General features: G+C 35.6%; 1 protein-coding gene across 2 annotated transcripts in view; it reads left to right on the top strand.

Annotated features, from left to right (window-relative positions):
- USO1 (USO1 vesicle transport factor) overlaps nucleotides 1–24,322 on the top strand; it is a 64,778-nt gene that overhangs the window by 19,671 nt on the left and 20,785 nt on the right. Inside the window, exons 7-14 of one of the 2 annotated variants that reach the window (XM_026679890.2) lie at nucleotides 6,015–6,070; nucleotides 7,186–7,306; nucleotides 7,413–7,591; nucleotides 7,741–7,881; nucleotides 9,387–9,475; nucleotides 11,448–11,602; nucleotides 15,691–15,902; nucleotides 17,280–17,300. In XM_026679890.2, the coding sequence (XP_026535675.1) occupies nucleotides 6,015–6,070; nucleotides 7,186–7,306; nucleotides 7,413–7,591; nucleotides 7,741–7,881; nucleotides 9,387–9,475; nucleotides 11,448–11,602; nucleotides 15,691–15,902; nucleotides 17,280–17,300 (974 nt within the window). The remainder of the gene's footprint in view (nucleotides 1–6,014; nucleotides 6,071–7,185; nucleotides 7,307–7,412; nucleotides 7,592–7,740; nucleotides 7,882–9,386; nucleotides 9,476–11,447; nucleotides 11,603–15,690; nucleotides 15,903–17,279; nucleotides 17,301–24,322) is intronic. The other variant, XM_026679891.2, reaches the window with a different exon arrangement.

Below are 24,322 nucleotides of genomic sequence, written 5' to 3'. Positions count from 1 at the left end.
AAAGAAGAAATTAAGGGCGGGAAAGGGAACGGGAAAAGGGGGTGTGAAATACAAGGGGGGAGAGAAATAGAAAGAAAAGGGACCATTAACTTTCAACTCTTCCTAGCTCAGTACAAAATAAACACCCTCCAGCCTCAACTTTTTGCTTTTACACATTAATATATAGCTAGCCATTTCTATAACGTCAAATCTTTCTAATAAAAAAACCAAGATCAAAGTTTAATTTTTTTCTTCAAAAGCACAAATTCCAGAAGTGATATCCAAATAAGAACATATTTTCCTCTTTAAATAAAGTAATCAAGTTAACCATTTCTGCTTTATCTTCCTTGCTATGGAAACAACATCTATTTCTATTTGTACCTAGTAATATTTATAAACTGTCACCATTTTTATTTACAAAATTTATCGTATTCTTTCAAATTCTTTGGCCTAAAAAAGGGGGGGAGGGTATATTTTTCCCCTTTCACCCTCCCTTTTTACTTCAAAGTACTAAACTTTTTTAAAAAACAAAAAGGCAATTTTTTCTTTTAAATCAAAACTTTTTAATACACCTTATTCTTTAACTTTAACATACAAGCTTTAAACTTCAATATTGCATTTAGCTCCCTCCCTCTAAACTATCCTTATAGAATACTTATTTTTTTCTTTTATAAACATTCCTTTTAATATACAGAGTTTTCCTTTAAACTGATACATCATTTTCTTTTACTTTCTCTTAATACAATACATTTGCAATTTTTGGGTTAAACATTTCTTTCAGTTGTACATATCAAGCAGAGAAAAATGCATTCTGATTCCAATTAATTCATTAAATTTAAGTCACTCTTTCCAACTTATCTTCATGGAGTAAAATCTTTTTCTTCTCTGGAACTATCAAGGACTTGTATTCCTTTCTTTTTTTCACAGGATCCCCAACCTTGTTAATGTCCTTAAAGAAAAGGTCTCAAATCTATCTGTTCTCAAAGCTCTTCTTTCAGTTTTGTTGAGAGGTTTACATTTGAACCATAGTAGTGAGGGTAAAAATAAAAGTTAATATCTGGCTTTTTCAAAACTGCGATACACTCCTCTGCATTTTCAGCTACTTGTGAAGTTGCCTTGGCAGTTTGGTAAAGTTCTCCACATGTTTGTATGTCAGAAGTACTTTGAGAGGATTTTTCTTTTATCCTCAGAGAACAATTGGTCCACAAATTGATGTATTTTATTTAGAGACCTTTCAAATATATGTCTAATACTTTGCTCCATTATCTTGGCTTCCTTTTAATCAGAAACAAAAGATTTTAGCTACCCACAGCTGAGAAGATAAAGCTACCAGTTACTACAAAAGTAAACTAAAAGCATGGCTTCAATCTTTATCTTTCTCCGTCAGCTTTCCATGCCCCCCCCCCCGCCCATTTCTTTATTTAGCTTGCCTTAGTAGCCTCCTTCCTTGTTCTTTAAGACAAAAAGAAACCCCTAAAATGGTGTAGGTCTTCAAAAAGATAAAGCAGCTGTTGCTAGAAAGGGCCTCTTTTAAATTGACAAGATAGAATAATAGTCTTTGAAGGTGATAAAATCAAATCAAACCTTTATTGATTAAGATAGGGAAGGTATAACTTACTGTCCATTTGATCAATGACTCTTCAGCCGCCCCCCAACAGATTGCAGCCCCTCCCCTCCCAGCTTTTGGCATGCAGATAGCTTCAGAGTTCATCTCCAAAAGCAATCTGCCATCTTACAGCTGTATTGAAGGGTCCCAAGAGGAAATTCTTTGACACCCTGACCGGGTGGGTCATAAAAACTGATGGGATATCAATCCCTTCAGTTAAAAGGCAGAAGAGCAACACTCCAGGGAAAAATCGTTGTGAGATCTCTCCCTATGCGTGGATTCAGTTAGCTATGTTCCTAGGAAGTCCTCTCCAAACATGCTTTTTCCAAAATGCATCCAAACTTTTTTTCCCCTTTAAAATAGTTTCTCTTCTCATTCAAGAAGTTTCTTCAATTCTGATTAACTGGTGAGGAATGGAAAAATGTATTTTTTTTTAGTCATCAGTTAGCAATCTGTTAGCACTCTGAGGATTGCTGAAACTGAAAGTCGGAAGTTGGAAGTTTTTCTGTATCCTCAAAGTCACCTGAGGGAAAAGAGAAAGAAAAGAGAAAACAAAAACGTATCAAGGATGCCCTATCAAAACTGGGCCTTCATCAAATCTCCAAAATTATCCAGCAGCACCTCTTTCATAACAAAGAAGAAAACAACAGATGGATCAATGTTGTCATTCCATATATTGCAGGAATATCTGAAAAGCTCAGGAGGATTTTCAACCAACACAACATATGTACACACTTTAAATCCAGGAAATTCATTAAGACAGAAGCTTGTCCACCGTAAGGACAAAACATCCAGTCATAAACAGTATAATGTGGTATATGCAGTACAATGCAAAGAGACATGTACAGACCTGTACATTGGGAAAGCAAACAACTACTCACAAACACACAGCACAACACAGGAGAATAAATTCATTAGAACATGATTCAGCAGTCAATTTGAATCTGAAAGATAAGGTTACTGTTTTGAACACAACAAAATTCACATTTTGGACACAGGATTACTGCTTGAAAGAGGAGTCAAAGAAGTCATGTATGTTAACATTGAATAGCCATCAACAAAGGGGGAAAGGATACAAAATCCTTGTTTACAAAGCAATTCTTTCAGGAGGGTCAAGAAGGTTCCACATCCGTTTACACTCTGATTCAGGTGACTCTGAGGATACAGATAAAGACCCAAGTCGCTCAGAGACTCTCACCTAACAACTAACCCTCAAAATGTTCTGACTCAACTCCCAAACACAACAAACCCCCTAATTAATTAAATGTTTCCTTTATTAGTAGCACCAGCAGCTCCTGCAAAAAGTCTGTCTCTTCTCTCACATCAGGCTAACAAATCTGTCTGACAGTTGTCTGCCACATCTATTCATCTCCACCACCTGCCTTTTGTCCCCAGAGCTAGGGTGAGCCTTCGCTAGCAGCAGTGGCTCTTCTGTCCCAGAGACCGGCCCATATTTTTCCACTGCTTTCCTCTTCTCTGCCTTTTGCACATCCATGCATCAGCCACTGGACCCAGCTGTTCCTCTTCTTCCTCAAGCCACCTCCAGACCTGGGGGTTGTTGACTCTCCATCTGAGGGCTAATGGATGGTCCAGGCTCCACCTGTGTCTCTGTCTCTGACAGCTCCATTCCCTCTTCTCCCTCAGAGCTCTCAGATTGCCTTCATGCTGGCCCTGACTCCCATGCCACCTCCTCATCTGATTCAGCTGCCAGAGAGACCGGCAACCGGCAGGCCACAACACAAAATGCTAACAACCAGGAGAAATCATTCCATTCCTTAGCTGTCATTAGAAGTGAAGAAGCAATTTTTTAAAAAAAATAAATAAAAGTCCAGATGCTTTTTGGAAAAAGCACCTTTGGGACATCCCCTTGATTAGGGCCCAGAATGGGTCTTATCTGTTTCAGAACTAAGAATTGTACAATGGCTGCTCAATTAAATTTAGTTTATTACAGAATATGGCAATTGCATTATTATTCATAGTGCCTGCCTAGAGTATCTCTGATAATTAATATGATGAATGGATGGATGGATTAGATTTTCAGTGCTATGTATATAGTGTATTATAATAACCTAAAATGGATTTTACTGCTATACTCTGGATAACTTGTTCTTGTATATGAGAAAGTGTAATAAATTCATTGTTGTAAGTTATTAAAAGATGTTTCTTGCTTGGCAGTCCAATGATAAAATTAATTGTACTCCTGGCTTCACACCTCATTTTGAGAACTTTATAAACTATTCAAAAGTTGAGCATAATTTTCCATATATCTGGTAGTAATATTTCTAGCAGAGGTGGGCTGCAGCTGATTCACACTGGTTTGGGTGAACCAGTTTTTAAAGATTCTGTGCAGTTCAGTGAACCAGCAAAGCCCACCACTGTCTGACCCCGCCCCCTTGGGGTTGCCAATCAGGGTGGGGAAGCTGCAGGGGCGTGACTAGGAGCCACACTGGGAGGCGATGAATGAACCTGCAGCTGATCAGCTGGGAGGCTACCACCCTCCTACCAGCCCAAAAGATCATGTGACCACCACTTTTAAAAAAAAAGTTCAATCAGACCTTCCAACTTCATGAGATATTTTTTTCCCTGAGAAGTTGGAAGGTCTGACTGAACTTTTTTTAAACTGGAAGTCACATGGGTTTTTTTGTTGCCCTACATGCAGGAGAACAAAGCTGGAAGGCAGGTTAGTCAGGGAATGGGAAGGGGTGGGAGTGAGGATTTTGCATTATTGTTGGTCTGGGATGGGGTGGAAGTGAGGATTTTGCATTATGATTGCTCATAAGTAAGTAAGTAACTAGTAAAAGAGAAATGGAAAAGTCCCTATCTGTAGATCAGTGTTTTTCAGTCTTGGCAAGTTTAAGATGGGTGAACTTCATGCTGCCTTGGGAATTCTGGAATTGAAGTCTGTGCACCTTAAAATTGCCAAAGTTGAGAAGCATGCGTCACTACAGTTTAGGATTTTGCGTTCTTGTTTTATTTAGAGTTTGGTGCAATTAAGTTGTGGTTTCCTTAACAAATAGTGATTAAAGCGATATGAAGCATTACTGGACTTTTTGTGAGAAACTGAAATTAAAAATTGATCTGGACTTTGATGATTAGATATGAGATTATGGAAATAATGCAGACAAATGTTAGAGTAAGAGTGTGATATAGTTTTGTTTATATCTGTACCAAAGAAAGTTGGAAGCCATTCTTTTATGGCTTTCCTACTTTTCCGCTTTCTTTCTTACACTTTCACTCTCCCCCTCCCCCCAAGCCTTTTCTTTTTTCAAATCTGTTTTTAATTTGTTTATCCCTTCGCTTTTGGTGTATTTTTTTGATGTATGAAGGATCAAATACTCAGCCATTATAATTCTACATTCCTTATTTATAGAAATCATGTCAAGATTTAGAATGAAATCCACTGGGAGCCATCTCATATAAGGCAGGCTCTGAGTCTCTCTAATCAGAAAGTATTTATCGATAGAAGAGGATTTTTGTAGCTCAGGATTGAACTGTGGGTGCCTTTATGCTCTCTGAGCTTGATGGCTTTCTTGCAGATGTTTCATTACCAAACTAGGTAACATCATCAGTACTAGAAGGGAGTGGAGTTTGCCCTTATTTTCATATATTAGTGGTTTACCCTGTCAGTGATTATCAGTTGTTTCACAAACAGTGTTTTGATTGGTGCCAGGTCTCTACAATCTCAGGCAGAGAACGGCTATTCTCTGCACCCTTCCCTCAAATATTCTTTAAAATACAGAGTTTCCCAGCATTCCTTTAGGAACCTCCAACATGCAAACTGTGGTTACTCATCCTAAAATGAATTCTGTTTACCTGGAGCTTCAAAATTTGCTGTTTGCTAGAAAGATGTGTAGTTAAAAGTCAGTTTACATTTAGTGTACATCTGACTTTGGGGATAGTTTTTCATAATCAAACAAAAGAGTATTTTCTGTGCAGTTCACACCCCTTGCTCACTGGATCTGGATGTCACAAAGCAAAGCCCACATTTTGTAATTAACCCCCGTGCCCCATTTTGATTGGCAGAGTGCTGCAGGAGACAAGTGCTGTCACACACCCTGGCCACACCCACCTACCCATGCCGGTTGTTAAAATTTTTGAAGCTCACTGATTTCTAGCCAAAATATTTAGATAGGTTACAGTGGTACAAGAAACACCTACCCTACGCTAATTTTTATTCTCTGAATGCCAACAAGCCATTAAAAAGCTGTTTTCTTAATTTATCAAGAAAAGAATATGGGGAGTGGGGTCATACTTTAATGATGTCTCATATGACATGAATGTAGAAATTCATATATTCAGACCTTGATATTTCAATTTAGTAGAATGCTACAGGCCAGACTAGACAAGACTTTGTTTGAGACATTGAATGTCTGTGGCTGATTAAAATAGATAATTCTCCCTTAAACTCAAGTCTGTTGTTTTTTTCTAGGAGTCTCAAGGTTAATGGATCTACTAGCAGATTCTAGAGAGGTCATAAGAAATGATGTGAGTAGATATTTTATATTCATGCAACATTTTAGTAATGACATTCTTTTCTCAATTGTAAAACCAGCCCAGTGTTTTTTTAACATTTATGCTTCAGTGAAAATATTATATAATCGGAGTAGATGATAAGTACATGAGGTATATGCCAACATCATTATTGCAGAATATTATGGATTGTGTTTGAAGAAAATATTTTTATTTTTAATGTAACCTCATGCTGAAAATCTTAAGGGATTTATTGTAAATTGATAAACAAATTTCTGTGATTTTGAAGTGCTGAATGTTTTGCACAGAAAATTATTAATCTGAACTGACAGATTCTTTGCTTATAACTGTATTTCCTTGCACTTCACATCCCTAAGTCTTTTCTTACTCTTTTACATGTTATGATTGCTGTCCTTATTTTACAATTTATCAGACATGCATTTTGCATAGTTAGAACAAAATCTTATTTTCTTAGTTTTCAACTAGTGTCATTTTAAGATAAGTTAGAGATAACTTATGCAGCAAACACTATTCTGCTGCTTTATCAGTAGACAGTATGCAACATGTGTTTATTTTTTGCAAAGTTCAAACAAAGAAAGAGCCAGGAACCAAAACTTTCCATCTGGAAGTTTATACTTACTTATTTAATACTTTGAGAGAGAATTCTAAAGTATAACTGTAGAAGAAGAGATGGCACTGTAAGTTTTAAAAAACTAGATGCCCACAATGTGTAACAGTTTATCCTTGCTATTCAAATTAATAGACTGCCTGTTCAAACAATTAACTTAAAACAATAAAATTCTACTATTTTTACTCCATAATGTGGCATTAAAAATCCTAAAACATAGGTAAGGAAGACGTTCTGAGTCATTTGAAGAAATTGCATGACGGAGTGCTTTACAAAATTTCCCCTTATTTTCCCCTCATTCCCTGTTTTTGTTAAAGGAGGTTTGAGCAACAGGAGATGAAAATTATATGAAATAAAGTAGTGATTCTTATTCAATTGATTCTCACAAACTTTTAAGCGATTTTTATGGAATATATACTGGTTCTTGTCTATAATTGGTGGTGTTGTCTGTTATTTTTAACTGCATGAACATTTTGTCTTTTATTTTTCCTTTCTCCTCCAGGGTGTTTTGTTACTTCAGCAGTTAACAAAAAGTAATGCAGCAATCCAGAAAATAGTTGCTTTTGAAAATGCATTTGAAAGATTGTTAGATATCATAACAGATGAGGGTAACAGTGATGGAGGTATGTGCCTGAAATCTTCAATTTCATACTATAGTTTATGAGTTTAGATAGTTCAGATTTATAAGGGCTATTAAAATCAATGTCTTTTAACCACTCTATTTTGCAGGCATAGTAGTAGAGGACTGTCTTCTGTTGCTACAAAATTTGTTGAAAAATAACAATTCAAATCAGAATTTTTTCAAGGAAGGTTCTTATATTCAGCGTATGAAACCATGGTTTGAAGTTGGTGATGATAATGCTGGTTGGTCTGCACAGAAAGTAACCAATTTGCATTTGATGCTGCAGGTAATTTCTTATCCGTATGAAGTAACATTTAAAATGAGATCTAAGTTTTCTAGTAATGTCAAATGGAATAACATTATCTTTGAAGTAACTTAAAGATGATGCTTTGGATACTTTCAACACACCTAAATCATTGTTTACTTTCTTTACAGCTGGTACGTGTGCTGGTGTCTCCTACAAATCCTCCTGGTGCCACCAGCAGTTGTCAAAAAACCATGTTTCATTGTGGGTTATTGCAGCAGCTTTGTACAATTCTGATGGCAACTGGAGTTCCTGCTGATATCCTTACAGAGGTAAAATACTAGAAAATAGCGACTGTTGCAAGATAAGATAATGATCAGAAAACAAGAGGAAATTATCATAGCCTTTTCTGAAATACTGAAATTTTAAAAATTTCTCTAGAACTTTAAGATATTGACACACATTATTACAGATAGTCCTCAACTTATGACCTCAATTAAGCCCAACGTTTCTGTTAAGTGAGATAGTTGTTATGTGAATCTGTCCATTTTACAACTTTCTTGCCCCAATTGTGAAGTGAATCACTGTAGTTGTTAAGTGAATCTGGCTTTCCCATTGATTTTGCTTGTCAGAAGGTCGCAAAAGTGATGTCATGACTCTGGATTCTGCAACCATCATAAATACAAATTGCTTGCCAAGCATCTACATTTTCATCACATGGTCATGGAATTGCTAGAATGGTTGTAAATGTGAAAAATAGTCATAAGTGTTTTTTTCAGTGCCATTGTAAATTCGAATGGTCACTAAATGAGGACTATCTCTGTTTGATTCAATTTCAGTATTTCAAGTGTAAATTTAACTAATTTTAGATTATTGAAAACATTTGACAAACATAGTTCAGGTCTTCTTTTGCTACTATAAAGGTAACTTTCATTTTAACAATGTTATTATAGAATAATATCATTTTAGAATATTTTATGGTGTTTTACCATCATTTGATGGTAAATTGAACTGATGTCATTGTCTCATGGTTTTTGAGATTTTGTAGGGTAACCTGTAAAAGTTGTCTGCAGAGTATGACATCACATAATCACATATAAATCAACTCATTCAATGTAAACAACTACACGCACAAAAATTGCTGAACTTTAAATAATTTCATATTCTTCTGATTGCATGGAGAAACAAGTAATGAAATATTGTCTGTCAGAGCGTTTTGCAGCATGACTACCTTTATGAGATAACCCAGGACCAATACACAGCACACAGAGACTTAGACAATAGCAGTGGTTTAATATACAATAGTTATATACAGACAATATACACGTGGTAGCAAAATACCTTTACAAGCAAGCTTTTCTTCCTAACACATGGAGAACTTCTGCACTGAATACTGGCCACAAGGAAAGAGAACCATGCCCTCTAATGCCTGCCTTTATATACATACTCTTAAGGAAACTTTACTCTCCAGCCTTAAAGGGAAATACCCATGCTCTGCTGAATCACTTTTGTTACATCAACAAGACTTACATCAGCTTCACAGCATCGTGCAGCTACTCACTGCTGATCAGTTTCTAAATCTTAATACCTTAACATTGTCCAATCTTAAATCTGTTAGCAATCATGTTATCTTCATTGACAGAATATATACAGAGAATCAAAATTGAAAATACTTGATTGTATTTTCATAAATAAATATAAATACTGGTAGTGTGCATTTTGCATAATGTAGCATAAATCAAAGAAACTAATTCAATATCAATTCATTATTCACTTTCTCATTCTGACATAGCTATTAGAGTTGATTTCTTTATGTTCTTTCATTCTTATTTTCTAGACCATTAACACTGTATCAGAAGTAATTCGAGGATCTCAAATGAATCAAGATTACTTTGCTTCAGTAAATGCACCTTCAAATCCTCCAAGGTATGTTAAAGAAAATATAATGCAACTTTGTGTAAAAATTAATGTTTATGAGAGGAAACACATATTTGTGTAAATTGGATATGAAAATCTGAAATCTTAATATTTAATTATAAGAAATGGGAATTGATATTGAAGTTATTCTGAGTTTTCATGATTTATTTATTTATTAAGAAAATTTATATGGCCACCCAATTCACTCACAGTGATACTTGCCAATTTACAGTTATAAAGCCTCAGTACAAAACTAATAACCCCTTCCCCCTCCACAACAATCAGATCAGAGTGAGATCCCTTTGCAAGACTGCAAAATGAGGGCCAGTCTTATTTCTGGCCTTTCTTGGTGCCACTAGTTCAGGGGTGGGGAACTATGGCTCTTTTATGAAGTGTGGAATTCAACTTCCAGAATTCCTGAGCCAGCATAAGAGAGACCCGTAACATTCCCTCCTTTTCTGTTCTGGTGGGTCAGATAGATATGATTGGAAAAAGATGGTCCTTTGAAAAAAATCTAGTCCCAGGTCATGTAGGGCTTTAAAGATGACTACCAGAGCCTTGAACTGGGTTCAAAAGTAAATTGCCAGCCAATGTTGCTCCCGCAAGGAGGAGACACGTACAAATCTAGGATTGCATAGTACCCTGTGGGCCTCCAGATTTGAACCAATTGAAGCTTCTGGATACTTTTTAAGGGCAACCCCATGTAGAATGCATTGCAGTAGTCAAGATGGGATGTGACCAGGGCATAGGTAACTTTTAGCAGGAATTGCTGGAACAGGAAAGGGCATAACCCACAGTTGCCCACAGGCCCTCCTGACCTGACTGCCACTTGTTCTTCAAGCAGGACTCATGAGTTCAGGAGAACCTCCAAGGTCACGCACTGGGGCTATTTGGGAAACCCCACCCAAGATCAGATGTGGCAATTTTCTATGGATTGAAGAGTCCCAAACCAACAGCCATTCTGTCTTGCTAGGGTTTCAGTCCATTGCTCCCCATCAAGCCCATAACAGTCTCCAGGCACTGCGAGAGGGAGGTCACAGTATGGTTTTACTCACCATGGGCTGCAATATACAGATGGGTGTCATCAGTATATTGATGACCTTCAATCCATGTTGGTGGATACTTGATATATATGTTAAACAAAGTGGAGAAAGTGCCAAACCCTCTTGAACCCTGCAAAGCAGGGGTTGAGGCTGGATCTCTTGCTTCCTATCAACACTGACTGAGCAACCTAAAGGAAGGAAGTGAACAAGGACAACACAATGCCGCCCCCTCCCACTCCAAAGCTACTCTAGAAAGATACCATCATCAATGGTATTAAAGTAGAGCAAGTAGAGCAAGGATGAACACACTACTCCCCTGCCATTCTCATCAGAGATCATTGGTCACAAAAAGTGTGACCAATACCATTTCTGTTTATATCCGGATCTGAACCTTGACTGCAAAAGGTCCAAATAATCTGTTTCATCAAAGAAACTAGAAGTACACTGATAGTAATGTGGTATTGATAGTTGTTTCATATACTCAAATACGGTTTTTATCAGAAGTTTATGAATTGCAAATTATTTGTTTCTTTGTTATTTCTTTTATAATCGAGTTCAAAAAGGAGTTAAAAGAAGGTCCAGATCTGAAAGTGATACTGAGTTGTAATTCCTTCTAGTTGCCTCTCTGCCATCTTCCTTATCTTTTTGGAGACCTCAAGCATTGAACTGGGACTTCTTCTTGTAAATAATTTTTGTCCTGGGAAGAAGAGCCATATTAAAATAATAATAATGTGTAAAATTAAGTAATTACTTGGAAGAACTGCAAAAACAAAAATGAGAGAAATTGAATAAGTCACATGTTTTCTGATAACTTGGGTTAATTAATATACTTTCTTTTACCTATTAGTGTATCAATTTTACGTGTTATATGTACCATATTCTTATGGAAGCGTACAGACCTAAACTAAAAAAAAATAAATTTCTTCTTTCAATCATAGGCCTGCAATTGTTGTGCTTCTTATGTCAATGGTAAATGAGAGACAACCATTTGTCCTGCGCTGTGCTGTCCTTTATTGCTTCCAGTGTTTCTTATACAAAAACCAAAAAGGGCAAGGAGAAATTGTATCAACTCTTCTACCTTCAACCATTGATGGTACGGTATTGGAAAGTTAAATTCCTACTTCTAACTTTAGGTGTAAAAATGCATGATTGTTGGGTGGCAGGAGGGAGGAAAATTCTTCTCACTTTTAGGAGGCTTATTCTTTTTTTTTTTTTAAACAAATTTTATTAATTTTTAAAAGCATACAAAACATACAAGATAAACATAAAACCTTTTTTCTAAAAATTTCTAAAAATTATTTGAAAGTTTTACAACATTAACACATTTCCTTACAATCACATATTTTCCCTTTCTAACTTGCTTTATTTTCTTCTATCTTTCTCTCCATTGTCCTTTTCTAACCTTTCTCCAAGGTTTTATTAACTCATTCAAACTTAAACACATAAGAACACAAAACATATAAACATAAAAAAAAACATCTTTTCTGAAAGTTGCTTAATTTATTTATTTATTTATTTATTTATTTGATTTGCCAATTGTTTACAAGATAATAAGTATAAATGTATACATAGTTGTGAATACATGAAATGGTTACATATAAGAAAAATAAAAGAATAAGAGAAACAATAGGACAGGGACGGTAGGCACATTGGTGCGCTTATGCACGCCCCCTACAATCCCGGGTCAAGACTCTTTGTACAGACACCAACTCAAATTCATATTCATTTTATATGCCATTCCATATCAATATTACCATTTTCAATTTTTTATATAGCTTCTTCTCTCTCTTAGATTCTCTTAATTTTATTTTATTTATCTCATCTCAATTCAAATCATAATATTTATTATTCTTCGTCTGTTTATTTCCAGCTATCGATTTATCTTTCTTCTTTAAAAAAAAAAGCTTCTCCTGTACACTAATTGGAGTATGACGCCTTTACCTCTTTCCCCTACATTTATAATACTTAATATAAAATACCTAACTTACATTGGGATTCTATTTGGTACATTCTAAAATTATACAATATTATCAATACCAATACTAATCTATTCATTAATATTCATATTCTTTTATATCATAAACACTTAGCACATTACTTTTCAATTAATTAACATACTTTTGTGGGAGCACCTACTTTCCATAATTATTCCCCCCCACGTCACATATTTTAAATCATTATTTCATTAAGGTATTCCTGCTTCTCCTACTTCAAATCTCTCCTTTCAAAAAAAAAAAAAATTTCCACTGAAATAACACAATCTAATTAATATTGACATTCATTTATATCTTTCTCTCCAACTCCTTTATATCTTAACCACTTTATCCATTTCAATTAAATAACATGCCTTTTGGGAATACTTATATTTTCCACAATTATTCCCCCCCTCCCCACATCATATCTCAAAACTTTATTTCATAAAATGTTCCCCTTTTCTTAAGACAAGTTTCACTAAGTTATATTAAACATTTTATCACACTTTAAATTACACATTATTTCCAACTTTCTAAAATTATTTCTAAATACAAATATAAAAAACAATCTTATGTACCTCTAGAATCCCTTTATCAATAAAGCTTACCCATTATCTCTAAAAAACTTTTGTTTCTTTACATCTTGCTCTCTACTATTGAGGCTTCTCGTCCCCTTTCTCCCTTGCTTATTTTTCTTTCTGTCCTCTTTACCCCTTTGCCTCTCCACCTCCCTTTTTCTCTGCTTTCCTCCTTTCTGTTGTCTTCTAACATAATATCTCTTTTTCATCTTGTTTTTCTCTTTTTGATTGCTTTTATAGGTCTTAAAGTCTCTTTTTCCTTTTTCTCTTTCTCCTTTCCTTCCCCAGCCAAAGTCACTTGTTCATCAAAAATGGCTTCTTCTTTGTCCCAGTCGTCCTGTTGTCCATTCAATTTTACATAAGTGTAGACCGCCATTTCTAAATACTGAAAAAGAGTATCAAAAACATCCTTCCCTTCTTGCTTTTCTTTCTCATATTTTTGATATAAAAGTTTCAATCTGTCCACAAGTAATGCCATTATAAAGAGAAAAAGTTTTCCCAAGCAACCACCCAAGTGCTTTTAATCAGAGATAATTCTCAAAAGTAGTAAAATCACCAAGCAATCCAAGTAGGTTAATTCTTTTAAGCACTTTCTCCTTCACTTCTCTTTCTGGGATTGGAGTTTGATCACAAAGTTCCATTTAATATATATCTTTCAGAAGCCTTGTTAGTATTTATAGCTCTTTAAAAATCCAGGCAGTCTTCTCCTTATTTTCAAATTCTAATCCAATTTTTCCCTCTCCCTTCCCACTCACAGCAAAAAAAAAATTTTTAAGTCTTTTTTTTAAAAAATCATTCAGAAATCCTTATCTCTTCAGTATTTAATTACCTAGATTTTCAGATTTCTCTTGTTATTCCATCCGCTGTCACGTTAGGAAGGAGAGTGAAGAAAAAAAAAACTTTCCCTTTTAGAATTCTGTGCGCCGCTTGTAACTCTCTCTGGAAACAATGTAGCAACTTCTCCGTAACAATTTTCAAGCCCCAGGAAACTTTCTTATCCCTTGACAACTTTATCCCGGTCCAGAAACAACTCTCACAATTTCTCCGATTTTCTTCCTTCTGCACAATCTTATCCGCTTGCAGGTTTCTTCATGGCGGCCATTGCTGACCGCCGCTCCTCCGCCTCGGGAAAAGGGGGTTTTGCTGGCTGGGGAGTGGTCTGCGACACCCTTGCCCCTTTCCAGATCCCCTGTCTTCAGCTGCCCCTGCAGGGCAGCTATATCCCCCAGATCCAAACGGATCTGGGGAACCTTGGCAGTGAGCTCGGCAGGGATCACGCTGGATCGCAAATCCCTGCCGCTGCCGAAGCCTCGCAAACCGGAAGCCAGGAGGCTTATTCTTATAAGTGGTAATTGTACAGTTTTCCAGTTCTGTTCATTTCCAGTTGCAAATAAAGCATCAGTAAGCAGCATTAGACTCTCCTAGCAACTTTATTTGGATTTTTTTTTCTATTACATGCTGTAAAAAATAACTCATAATAAGAGATCATTAACAAACACAATAATGACACATAAGATTATCACATTTACTGATAATGGCCCCTATCTAACAAAATGAATCAATTTAGATAAAAGTAAGGTTTTACACTTAGGCAAGAAAAGTCAATTATATAGGTACAGCTTAGCTGAAACTTGGCTCAATACCAATAATTGTGAGAGGAATCTTGGAGTCCTAGAGGACAATCACTTAAATACGAGCCAACAGTGTGCAGCCAAAAAAAGCCAGTGCAGTCCTAGGCTGCGTTTAGAGCAATAGAATCAAGATCACATGAAGTTCTAGTACCACTTAACAAAGCCTTAGTAAGACCACATTTGGAATATTGCATCCAATTCTGGTCACCACAATATAAAAAGAGGTTGAGAGTTTGGAAAGAGTACAGAAAAGAGCAACAAATATGTTTAGGGGGCTGGAGGCTAAAACGAAGGTTGCAGGAATTGTGTGTGTCTAGTATGGTGAAAAGAAGAATTAGAGGAGACATAATAGCAGTACTCCTAAAAAGACGAGGGGGGCTAAACTATCGTCCAAACCACCAGAAGACAAGAAACAATGGAGCTAAGGGAAAATTTCCTAATGGTGAGGGTAGTAAAACCAATGGAATAGCTTGCCTTCAGAATGCTCCATCACTGGACGTTTTTAAAAAGAGGCTGGACAGCCATTTGTCCAAAATGGTATAGGCTTTCCTGCTCGTGTAGGGTGTTGGATTAGAACACCTCCAAGGTCCCTTCCAACTCTATTATTCTATGTTCTGCTATTTGCTCTGGGTATTCTTAATATCCTGATGAATTCTTACATGGATGCCACACATTATATATGTATTTAAGGTCAGCGTATTCTTCAGTACATTTTATTCTATAAGTTAACTTTTCCATAGTTTATTAAACATTGATTAAATGATGGACAATTATCTAGTTTCGAAGTACAAAATCCTGCTGATAGCAGATCAACAACTCCTGCATAGCTGCCCTAAATTGGCCCACATATTTTTTTTCACCATTTCAATTGGCTATACTCTTTGAAGCCCCCAATCAAGGTCAAAACATTCCTGCATTAGATAATCTCTCGGGTATTTTCAAAAGCTTTATATATAGTCTGAACTAGTCCTATCAATAAATTGACTGCTTATTTTACAGCTACTGGAAATTCTGTCTCAGCTGGCCAACTTCTTTGTGGAGGACTCTTTTCTACAGATTCTGTTTCAAATTGGTGTGCAGCTGTGGCATTGGCCCATGCTTTGCAAGAAAATGCCACTCTAAAGGAACAGCTGCTACGGGTACAGCTAGCAACTAGTATTGGAAATCCTCCAGTGTCCTTACTTCAGCAGTGCACTAACATTCTGTCTCAGGTACAGGATAATGAACCTATAACTTGCATACCCTGAACCTTTTTAGAAGTGCCCATAAAGAAACATTCTTTAAAAAGAGAGTTGTTATAAAATACCTTTATTATTACATTTAATAAACCATAAAGCACTATTAAATATTCAGTTGAGACTTTCAAGAAGAGATTGGACTGCCATTTGTCAGAAATGGTGTAGGGTCTCCCACTTGGGTGGGGAGTTGGACTAGATGACCTACAAGGTCCCTTCCAACTCTGTAATCTGTAAAATGATCTTGACACAAACTATTGCTTTTAATATATAGTGTTTTCTATTAATTTGTGTTAATTCTCATAAGCATATGGGGATAGATCCAATGATTAGAATTATCAAAACTACTTGTTTGCTGGGTTATAAGTAATATCTGTGGCTAACATATATGGAAATATATGGAAAATAATAGTGTGGTGGGATTGCACTGAATTTGGACCAAGGAGATCCAAGTTTAAATCTGTCCTCAGTTATGAAAGCTCTGTCATCCAATCTATCTCATAGAGCTAAAGAGAGGAAATTTTGGAGGAGTGTTTGTTATGCTTTGAACTCCATAAGGAAAGAGAAAGTATATTGTAAAGAATCAGATTGTAAAGAATCAGAAATGCATGTGTAATCTGTTTGATATATACAGTACATCCTTGAAGGAAATAAAAACTGAAATAAGGGACTGAATGGTAAGGCAAAATAGTATGTGTTTTTTATTTTTTCACAATCAGAGTAATGGTTAATATTTGAACCATGAATATATGAAGCCAAGAAACAAATTTGTGCAAAATACCTTGGCCAATTATTGAGACCACATGTGGGCTTGCCTTCTTATGAATTTATCAATAATACAGAAGTAAATGGTCTTGACTTTCAATCCTTTTGTTATTAGTTTGTAGAACATGTGTATGCTTCACACATTGTGTATACATTTAGGATGGAAGAAAATTATTTTTCTTGCGTATTTTTAATACAGTAAATAAAAATTTTCCCCATTAAAGCAGCATGGAAAATTGTTATGAACCTCATTCCATTGTTTGTATGCAAACTAATTTAAAAACAAATGAGTTGGTAGTTAGATTTAAATGAAGTAAAATCCTTATAAATCAAGCAAACCTTATTTGACTGATGTTAAAGTATACATAAAAACAAATTTCAGTGTTAATTTTTAATCTCATTCAAAAATATTTGTTCTGAAAAGGAACTTGAGCTTTTTAAAAAAATATGTACACTTCTATGTCATCCATATACATAGCCGCAGAACTGTTCAGATTAATGAAAATCGAAAACAACTTACCTCTGTACAGTATTGTGATTTTAACATCCTGCAGCATTCCCTTATAATATTTAATGTATGGTTCACAGGGTGATAAGATCGACAGACGGGTATGTATTGATGAACGCAAAGCGTTCCTTTCATTGTAGCAGGGTCTATCTGCTATCTCAGCTTTGCTGTGTTTTATGAATTAATTGTTTGAGGGTGGTTTTTTGTACTTACAGTTTGTGCCTGTTGCTTGGTGTTATTTCTAGTAACAAACTGTCTATCTCTTGGTGGTTTTGGTGACAGATATTGGAAACATGGTTGTTATGGGTGCTTTTTCTTTCTCCCAGGAGTCCCTGCATAACCAGTGGGTACTAAATGTAGTTTGACTTCTTTGTCTTCTTTTAGCGTAAATTCAGTATTTGTTTTCTACAAAGTTTAATGAGTACTTACTTTCTTTTCATAGCCAGATAGAAGATAAAAAAATTCTAAGTGTTTCCAAACCATGGTATTTCAGATAGTATTCATCCTACCTTTAATTAAATTATTTTCAGATTAAATTTTGTTTTATTAAGTGATTCATTCTTCTTGATTAGTATTTTCTGTCGACCATGCAGGATAAGATTTATATATTGAATGATTTTACATATTTTTTTTTTTTGCTTAAGTTATAAATGGAATAGAAGAACACAACAGAAAGCTGTTTTAGTCTAGTGATTAAAGTGCCAGGCTAGAAAGCAAGTGACCGTAAGTCATGAAAGCCAGTGGGTGACCTTAGGGCTGTCTGTCTCAGCCTAACTCACCTCACAGGGTTATTGATATGGAGAAAATAGGAGGTGGAAGATACGCTGGATATATTTGCTGCATTATTTGTAAATAGTAAAGATATAAATAAAAATAAAATTAACAAAATACAATTGCAAAATCTATTGTTAATAAAAACTATCAGCTATTAAAGTAAAAAGACTGTTTGATTTTTTTTATATCAAAACCAGATAAAAATAGTCAAAAATAGATTTTAAAAATATAAATATTCTTATTGAGTATAACTTTTTTTCAAAGTTTTTTTTTACACATCTCTTCATGTGAGCAACGTGATTTCAGATTACAATATTTATACATAGTCATAGTTACACTTTCGACTTTCTTAATTAATATCACTTCAAATTATTATCCACTCGACTAATCGTTAGATAAATTTCCCATTCATATTTCAATTCATTAATTCAGTATCAAAATCATTTCATCCTCACATATGTTTTCAATTCTTTATCCCCTAATATTTCCATTTTTAGCTTACCACCTATTTTATGTTACCTTATGTATTGTTAACATCTATAACTTTCTCAAGACCAATATATAATTAGACAGTCAATGAAAAAAAAATGAGTAAAAGTAAAGTAAGATTAATACATTTAGGATCCACATGGTATATCCCCCATCTACAATATATCTTATATCTATTCCAGAGATATTCATATAATCATTTCATATTTTTCTTTGTTTCCAAAATGTACCTATATAATTTTAATAAATTTTCATTCCCCTGCTTTTGATTATAATATAATTCATTCATTATAAATATTTTACATTCCTACATAATCCCTTCTAGTTCATCATATTTTCTATTTTCTCATATCCTTTGTATAATCAATTGTATTTTCTATTTCATGGATACCACAAAGAAAAAATAAAAATAAAAGCAGAGTTAATTTCCCTTTTTACTTCCTTTTGACCAATTTCAACCTATAGCATTTATATAACCCTAATTCACACTTTTTAAACATAATACCAGATTTTCACCCAAGTCATTATATTCTCTGTTTTCCTAATATCATTTAAATAGTTATTGGCATATTTTAGTGTGTGTGTGTGTGTGTGTGTGTGTGTGTGCGTGTGTGTGTAAGAAAGGATTAATAACAACAGAACCCTCTTAATATCATTCACTCCATCTTCATTTTTCTCATCTATAATTATCTAATAATCTTAAGGTAATTCCCAGCAAGTTATAAACTTCAAATCTCCCCAATCTAATAAAAAATACAAAGATACATTCCCATGTGGTGTCCCCCTTTTATGCTATATCTAACCTTTATCTCTAAATCTCTCGACCTTGTCATTTCTCTTAGTTTTAGCCAGCTTTCCCTTTGCTAAGTTTTCCTGGCATTCCCTCTTTTTTCCTCTAATATTACATTTATTTCCATCTGCCAGTCCCCCATCTTTCCTCCCCACCTTTCCTTTTCTCTTTTTTGAAATTTCTTCTTGTACAGCTTCTTCTTTTGCTTACTCTTGGGAGTTTTTTCTCTTTTATTTATTATTTCTGTTGTCAATGTCTTAGTTTTAGTTCCTTTTGTGTCTTTTGGCAATGTCTCTGAATCTTCATGTACATCTTGGCTGTTTTCCTTTTCCTTTAGCTCCTCCACTCTAGAATTTTTTTGTTCTGCTATAAATTTCATTATTTCTTCTGCCAGTGTGTCCAATAGACCCCTTCTTTCTTTTATCATTTCTTTCACAGTTTGCAATTCCAACTTAAATTATTTGCTTGCTTCTTCCATTTTTTAATCGTGTTATTCGTTATTTTATTAAAGTTAATTGTAATCCTTGCCAAGAGACTCTGTTTATATCTCTTTTCCTTATTGGTCCTTCTGTTTCCTTTGCACAGTCAACCCCCAACAGTCCCAAGATATTGCCTTCCATTGTCCTCTTGCTGCAATCTCCCCCTTTTTCTTTAAGCTTCCGGGGTTCTTGTTATGTTAAAGTCTTTTATTTCATGTCTTTTCTCATTCACACATTTAACAAACCAGTAATTTTCCATAAAGTTATCCAGAAAAAAATGCTTTGTACCATTAGGTAGTGCTCTATATCGCTTCCACTTTTCAAAGTTCTTTTTTTCCCTTTTTTTCAATTATATTAATGTTAATCTTCAAGCATTTCAACCATTTGCTTTTTTTAAAAAGTATAATCAATTCCAAGCAAGTTCAGCATTTTATCCAATGCCTAATTAATACCAGATTCTGTATATTATTCCCAATTCCGTTCCATTATAGATCTTTTGGAGTTCAGATTTTTATTTACCTTATATTGTCCTCTTGTTTTCTATTCACCACTGTTGTACTCTCAAGCGAGGAATCTTTCTTTCTGTTGTTGTTTTTTTTAAAACAAATTTTATTAATTTTTAAAGACAAACAAACCATCATTAACCATTAAATACATGAACCTCTTTCCATTATAAATTTTACAAGTCAAATAAAACAGGGGTCCCCAACCGCCGGTCCATGGACCGTGCGGCCGCGGAACAAGCCTTACCGGGCCGCTGGTTGCTGGGCGCCGCCATCTTTTTTTTTGGAAAGCTCACCGGAAGCGCTGTTTCGTCATAAAAAGATGGCGGCGCCAGCGCTTCCGGTGAGCTTTTCCGGGTAGAAAGCCATTTCTACCCGAAAAAGCTCACCAGAAGCGCTGGCGCCGCCATCTTTTATGAGCAACAGCGCCCGTGACGCCACCGGAAGCGCTGTTTCGTCATAAAGATGGCGGCGCCCAGTTGACGCTGATACCGGGCAGGCGCCCAGCTGATGTCGGAACCGGGCGCGGCGTCGAAAAGGTTGGGGATCCCTGAAATAAAACATTATTTTATACAATATAGTTCTATTTTAGACCATTTCCATATGAGCATACAAATATCTCTTATCCAGTTTCTCTTTATTTCTCTTTACTCTTATTCAATTTCACCATTATTATTTCATCTATTTCTCTCTGACTTGGTTACCATTATTCTCATTCTATATTCCTGCAAGGTTTTATTAATTCTCCCACATACATAAACACACAACACACAAAAATATAAGAGATCTTTTAGGAAAGTAACTTGGCCCCAGATACCTCTCTCTACATGGACTTCAATTATATTCATGCTCATCTTACATGCCATTACCTATTTTATTTACCATTCTATATCTTCTATATTAGCTTCTCCACACATTTCACTCTTCTTAATTCTATCTCATTTAATCCATTTTAATTTAAGTCATTATATTTGTATCTTTTGTCCATTCTTTATTATCCATTTGTCTCATTCCCTATAATAAAAAAGAAAAAGAATTTCTCCTGAAATCACTAATCAGAGTATGATGCCTTTCTATCTTCCCCCTAAATTAACATTTAAAATAACACCTAATACCCAATCTGATTCTGCTTGGTACATTCTATCTACTAATTTTTAAAAAGAAAAATAATAAATCCAAAATGATTAAATACATAGTTAAATAATAAATCTAAATATTGAATCTTATAACATTCCAATTGTCTTTTCCAAAAACAAATGCTACAATAATAAGTTTATAATAACATCAACACCATAGTCAATTAGACTCTTTAATTAAAACTCAATATTCTAAACATTCCCTTTAATATTTTATTAGATTTTAAAATCAATCATTACTAAACATTTCAATATTTTAATCTCTTATTAACTCTTAAACCATTCTAATTTTCTATTTCTAATACAAATGCTACAGTACCATCTTATGTACCTTGCAGAATCTTTTTAAAGAAATTATACTTTACCCTTTGTCCCTAAAAAGATTCCTCTTTTCCCATCTGGTTTCAAAGCTTTGTGGCTTTTCTCCACCTTTTCCCTTTCTTTCTTCTCCCACCAGGCCTTTCTACACCCCTTCTCCTAGCCTCTGCCTTGCTAGCTTCCCTTCTCTGTTGTGTTCCTTTTTTCTTTTGTTTTCTAACATTATATTGATTTTGCATCTTATTTTTCTCTTTCTTGGGTGTTTTTTTAAATCTTAAGTCCTTCATTTTCCTTCCTCTCTTTCTCCTTTCTTTCTTAATTAAATTTTGAGATTCATTAAAGATGGCTTCTTCTTCTTCTTCTTCTTCTTCTTCTTCTTCTTCTTCTTCTTCTTCTTCTTCTTCTTCTTCTTCTTCTTCTTCTTCTTCTTCTCCTTCTCCTTCTCCTTCTCCTTCTCCTTCTCCTTCTCCTTCTCCTTCTCCTTCTCCTTCTCCTTCTCCTTCTCCTTCTCCTTCTCCTTCTTCTTCTTCTTCTTCTTCTTCTTCTTCTTCTTCTTCTTCTTCTTCTTCTTCTTCTTCTTCTGCCTCCATCTGTTGTTGTGTTTGTTGATAGATAGCAAGCGCCATTTCTAAAAAGAGAAAAGCTTCTTTTACAGCATCCTTGCCATCTTTTTTTGTTTGCTCATATTCTGTTCTCAGTTCCTCAACAGAAAAAGCCATTATAAATCTCTTCTTTTCTTTTTTTTCCTCTTTCTTCTTACAACAACCAAGATGTTTCAAAAGTTAGAACAGTCCCAAAATCCCAAAGTCATCAATCAGTCCAAGCCAAAACAAAGTTCTCACTTTCTCTTCCTGGGGTAATATCAATCAAAAAAAGAAAAACCAAATCTGTATTTTAAAGCCTTATTGCAATAACTTCGGTCTTCAAATCCTTAAGGCATCTCCTCCAACAAGATCTAATATATATATATATATATATATATATATATATATATATATATATATATATATATATATATATATATATATATATATTTTGTCCTCTCCTTCCCACTTATCACAGAAAGCAAGTTTTTACCTTCTATAAAAAGACAGGTTTCTCAATATCCATTTGTTGATTCCATAGGGAAGGAGAGTAAACTTTCCTTTTCAGCACCTCAAAATTGCCGCTTATTTTATCTTCTGGAAAGTATCATTCAGAAAGCCATAATTTTCAGGATGTTAAATGTGTCTTAAAGTCCTGGGTCAGCCAAGAAAAACTTTCACTTTAAAAAACTTTCTCCTCTTCCTCCTGCACATTCTTACCCAGCTGCCGGCTTCTTTGTGGTGGCCATTACGGACCGCCGCTGCACCGTCTTGAGAAAAGGGGGTTCTGCCGGCCGGGGAGGGGGTCTGCAACACCCCCAAACCCCTCTCCGGATCCCCCCTATCTTCAGCCGCCCCTGCAGGGCAGCCTTAGCCTCCAAACCCGTCCGGATCGGAGGCACCAAAATGGCTAGCGCAGCAGGGATCGCGTAGTATCGCGAATCCCTGCCGCTAGCGAAGCCGACAAACCGTAAGGTTTCTTTCTGTTTTTTGGGGTTATTAAAACAAAAGGTTCAGCTTCTCTTGTCTGGATAAACGCCACTCACTACTTCACCTCTCCAGCACACATTTAGATCCCGGTAGCTTCCCATCTTCAGGGCAGCCATTAAAACTGCCGCTTCTGTCTTCCAGGGGAGTATACCAAGCCAGGGAGGGGAGATGCAACTCCCCTCAAACCAGCTGGCGGTCTCCCCCTCTTCCCCCACCCCTCCAAGGTGGGTCTGATGGTTCAGTCCCATAGGGACTCCTCCAACAGGGTAAGCATGGATCAAAGCCGTACACGATCGCGGTCTCTGTCCGTCCTCAACAGAAGTGCCACCGGAAATCCTTATTGAGTATAACTATTGAAACATTTACCTTTTAAACTTAACAGAATCATTTTCTTTTTATAAAAATTGCTTCAGATCATAGGGAAGCATGAAGATAGCATGTGGCTACATCTTTTTAAAGCAAGTGGACAATGCAGCTATAACCTATAAAATAAAAAAGAACCATAGAAGGCCTTTTTATCTTCCTTTCACCTTCCAAATGGCTTTAGAAGTAAATGATAAAAATATTGCCTAGAAGTAATTATATTTATTCCATTGAGTTGTCTCAGCATGATACTAGTGTTTTAGGTCAGTGGTCGCCAACCAGTGGGCCACAGCCCACTAGTGGTCTGTGAGAAAATTTTGGTGGTCCACAGAGAAATGTCATATCCAGAGCACCCCCCCAAGCAGTTAATCCAGGCTGCGCGGGAACACAAGGCTGCGCCACCCACATAGCCCGTGGGAACCCTCCCCGCCCATTTACTCCTTACCTGGCAAACTTATCTGCTAAGTTGCTATTTTTCCCTTTTTTTTTTCTTCTGACTATCAGCTGTTCTGCTGTGCCGGGAGATTTAGATTAGCTAGAAAGCAGGAAATCGTTGGATTTCTTGCTTTCTAACTAATCTTTAGATCTTAGGACTGAAGGTTCTGTTATTCAGTTGCAGACTAAGCTAGCTGATGCCAGATAGATAGATCTTGAATGAATCTGTAATTCTGTGAGCAACTCAATCTGCCTGCCTGTT

Source organism: Notechis scutatus, chromosome Z, assembly GCF_049901735.1.
Source record: "Notechis scutatus isolate UNSWTSFEM ecotype Mainland chromosome Z, rNotScu1.2, whole genome shotgun sequence".
NCBI lineage: Eukaryota > Metazoa > Chordata > Lepidosauria > Squamata > Elapidae > Notechis > Notechis scutatus.
The sequence above is the reverse complement of the archived record's forward strand: the minus strand, read 5'-3'. Positions and strand labels throughout refer to the sequence as shown.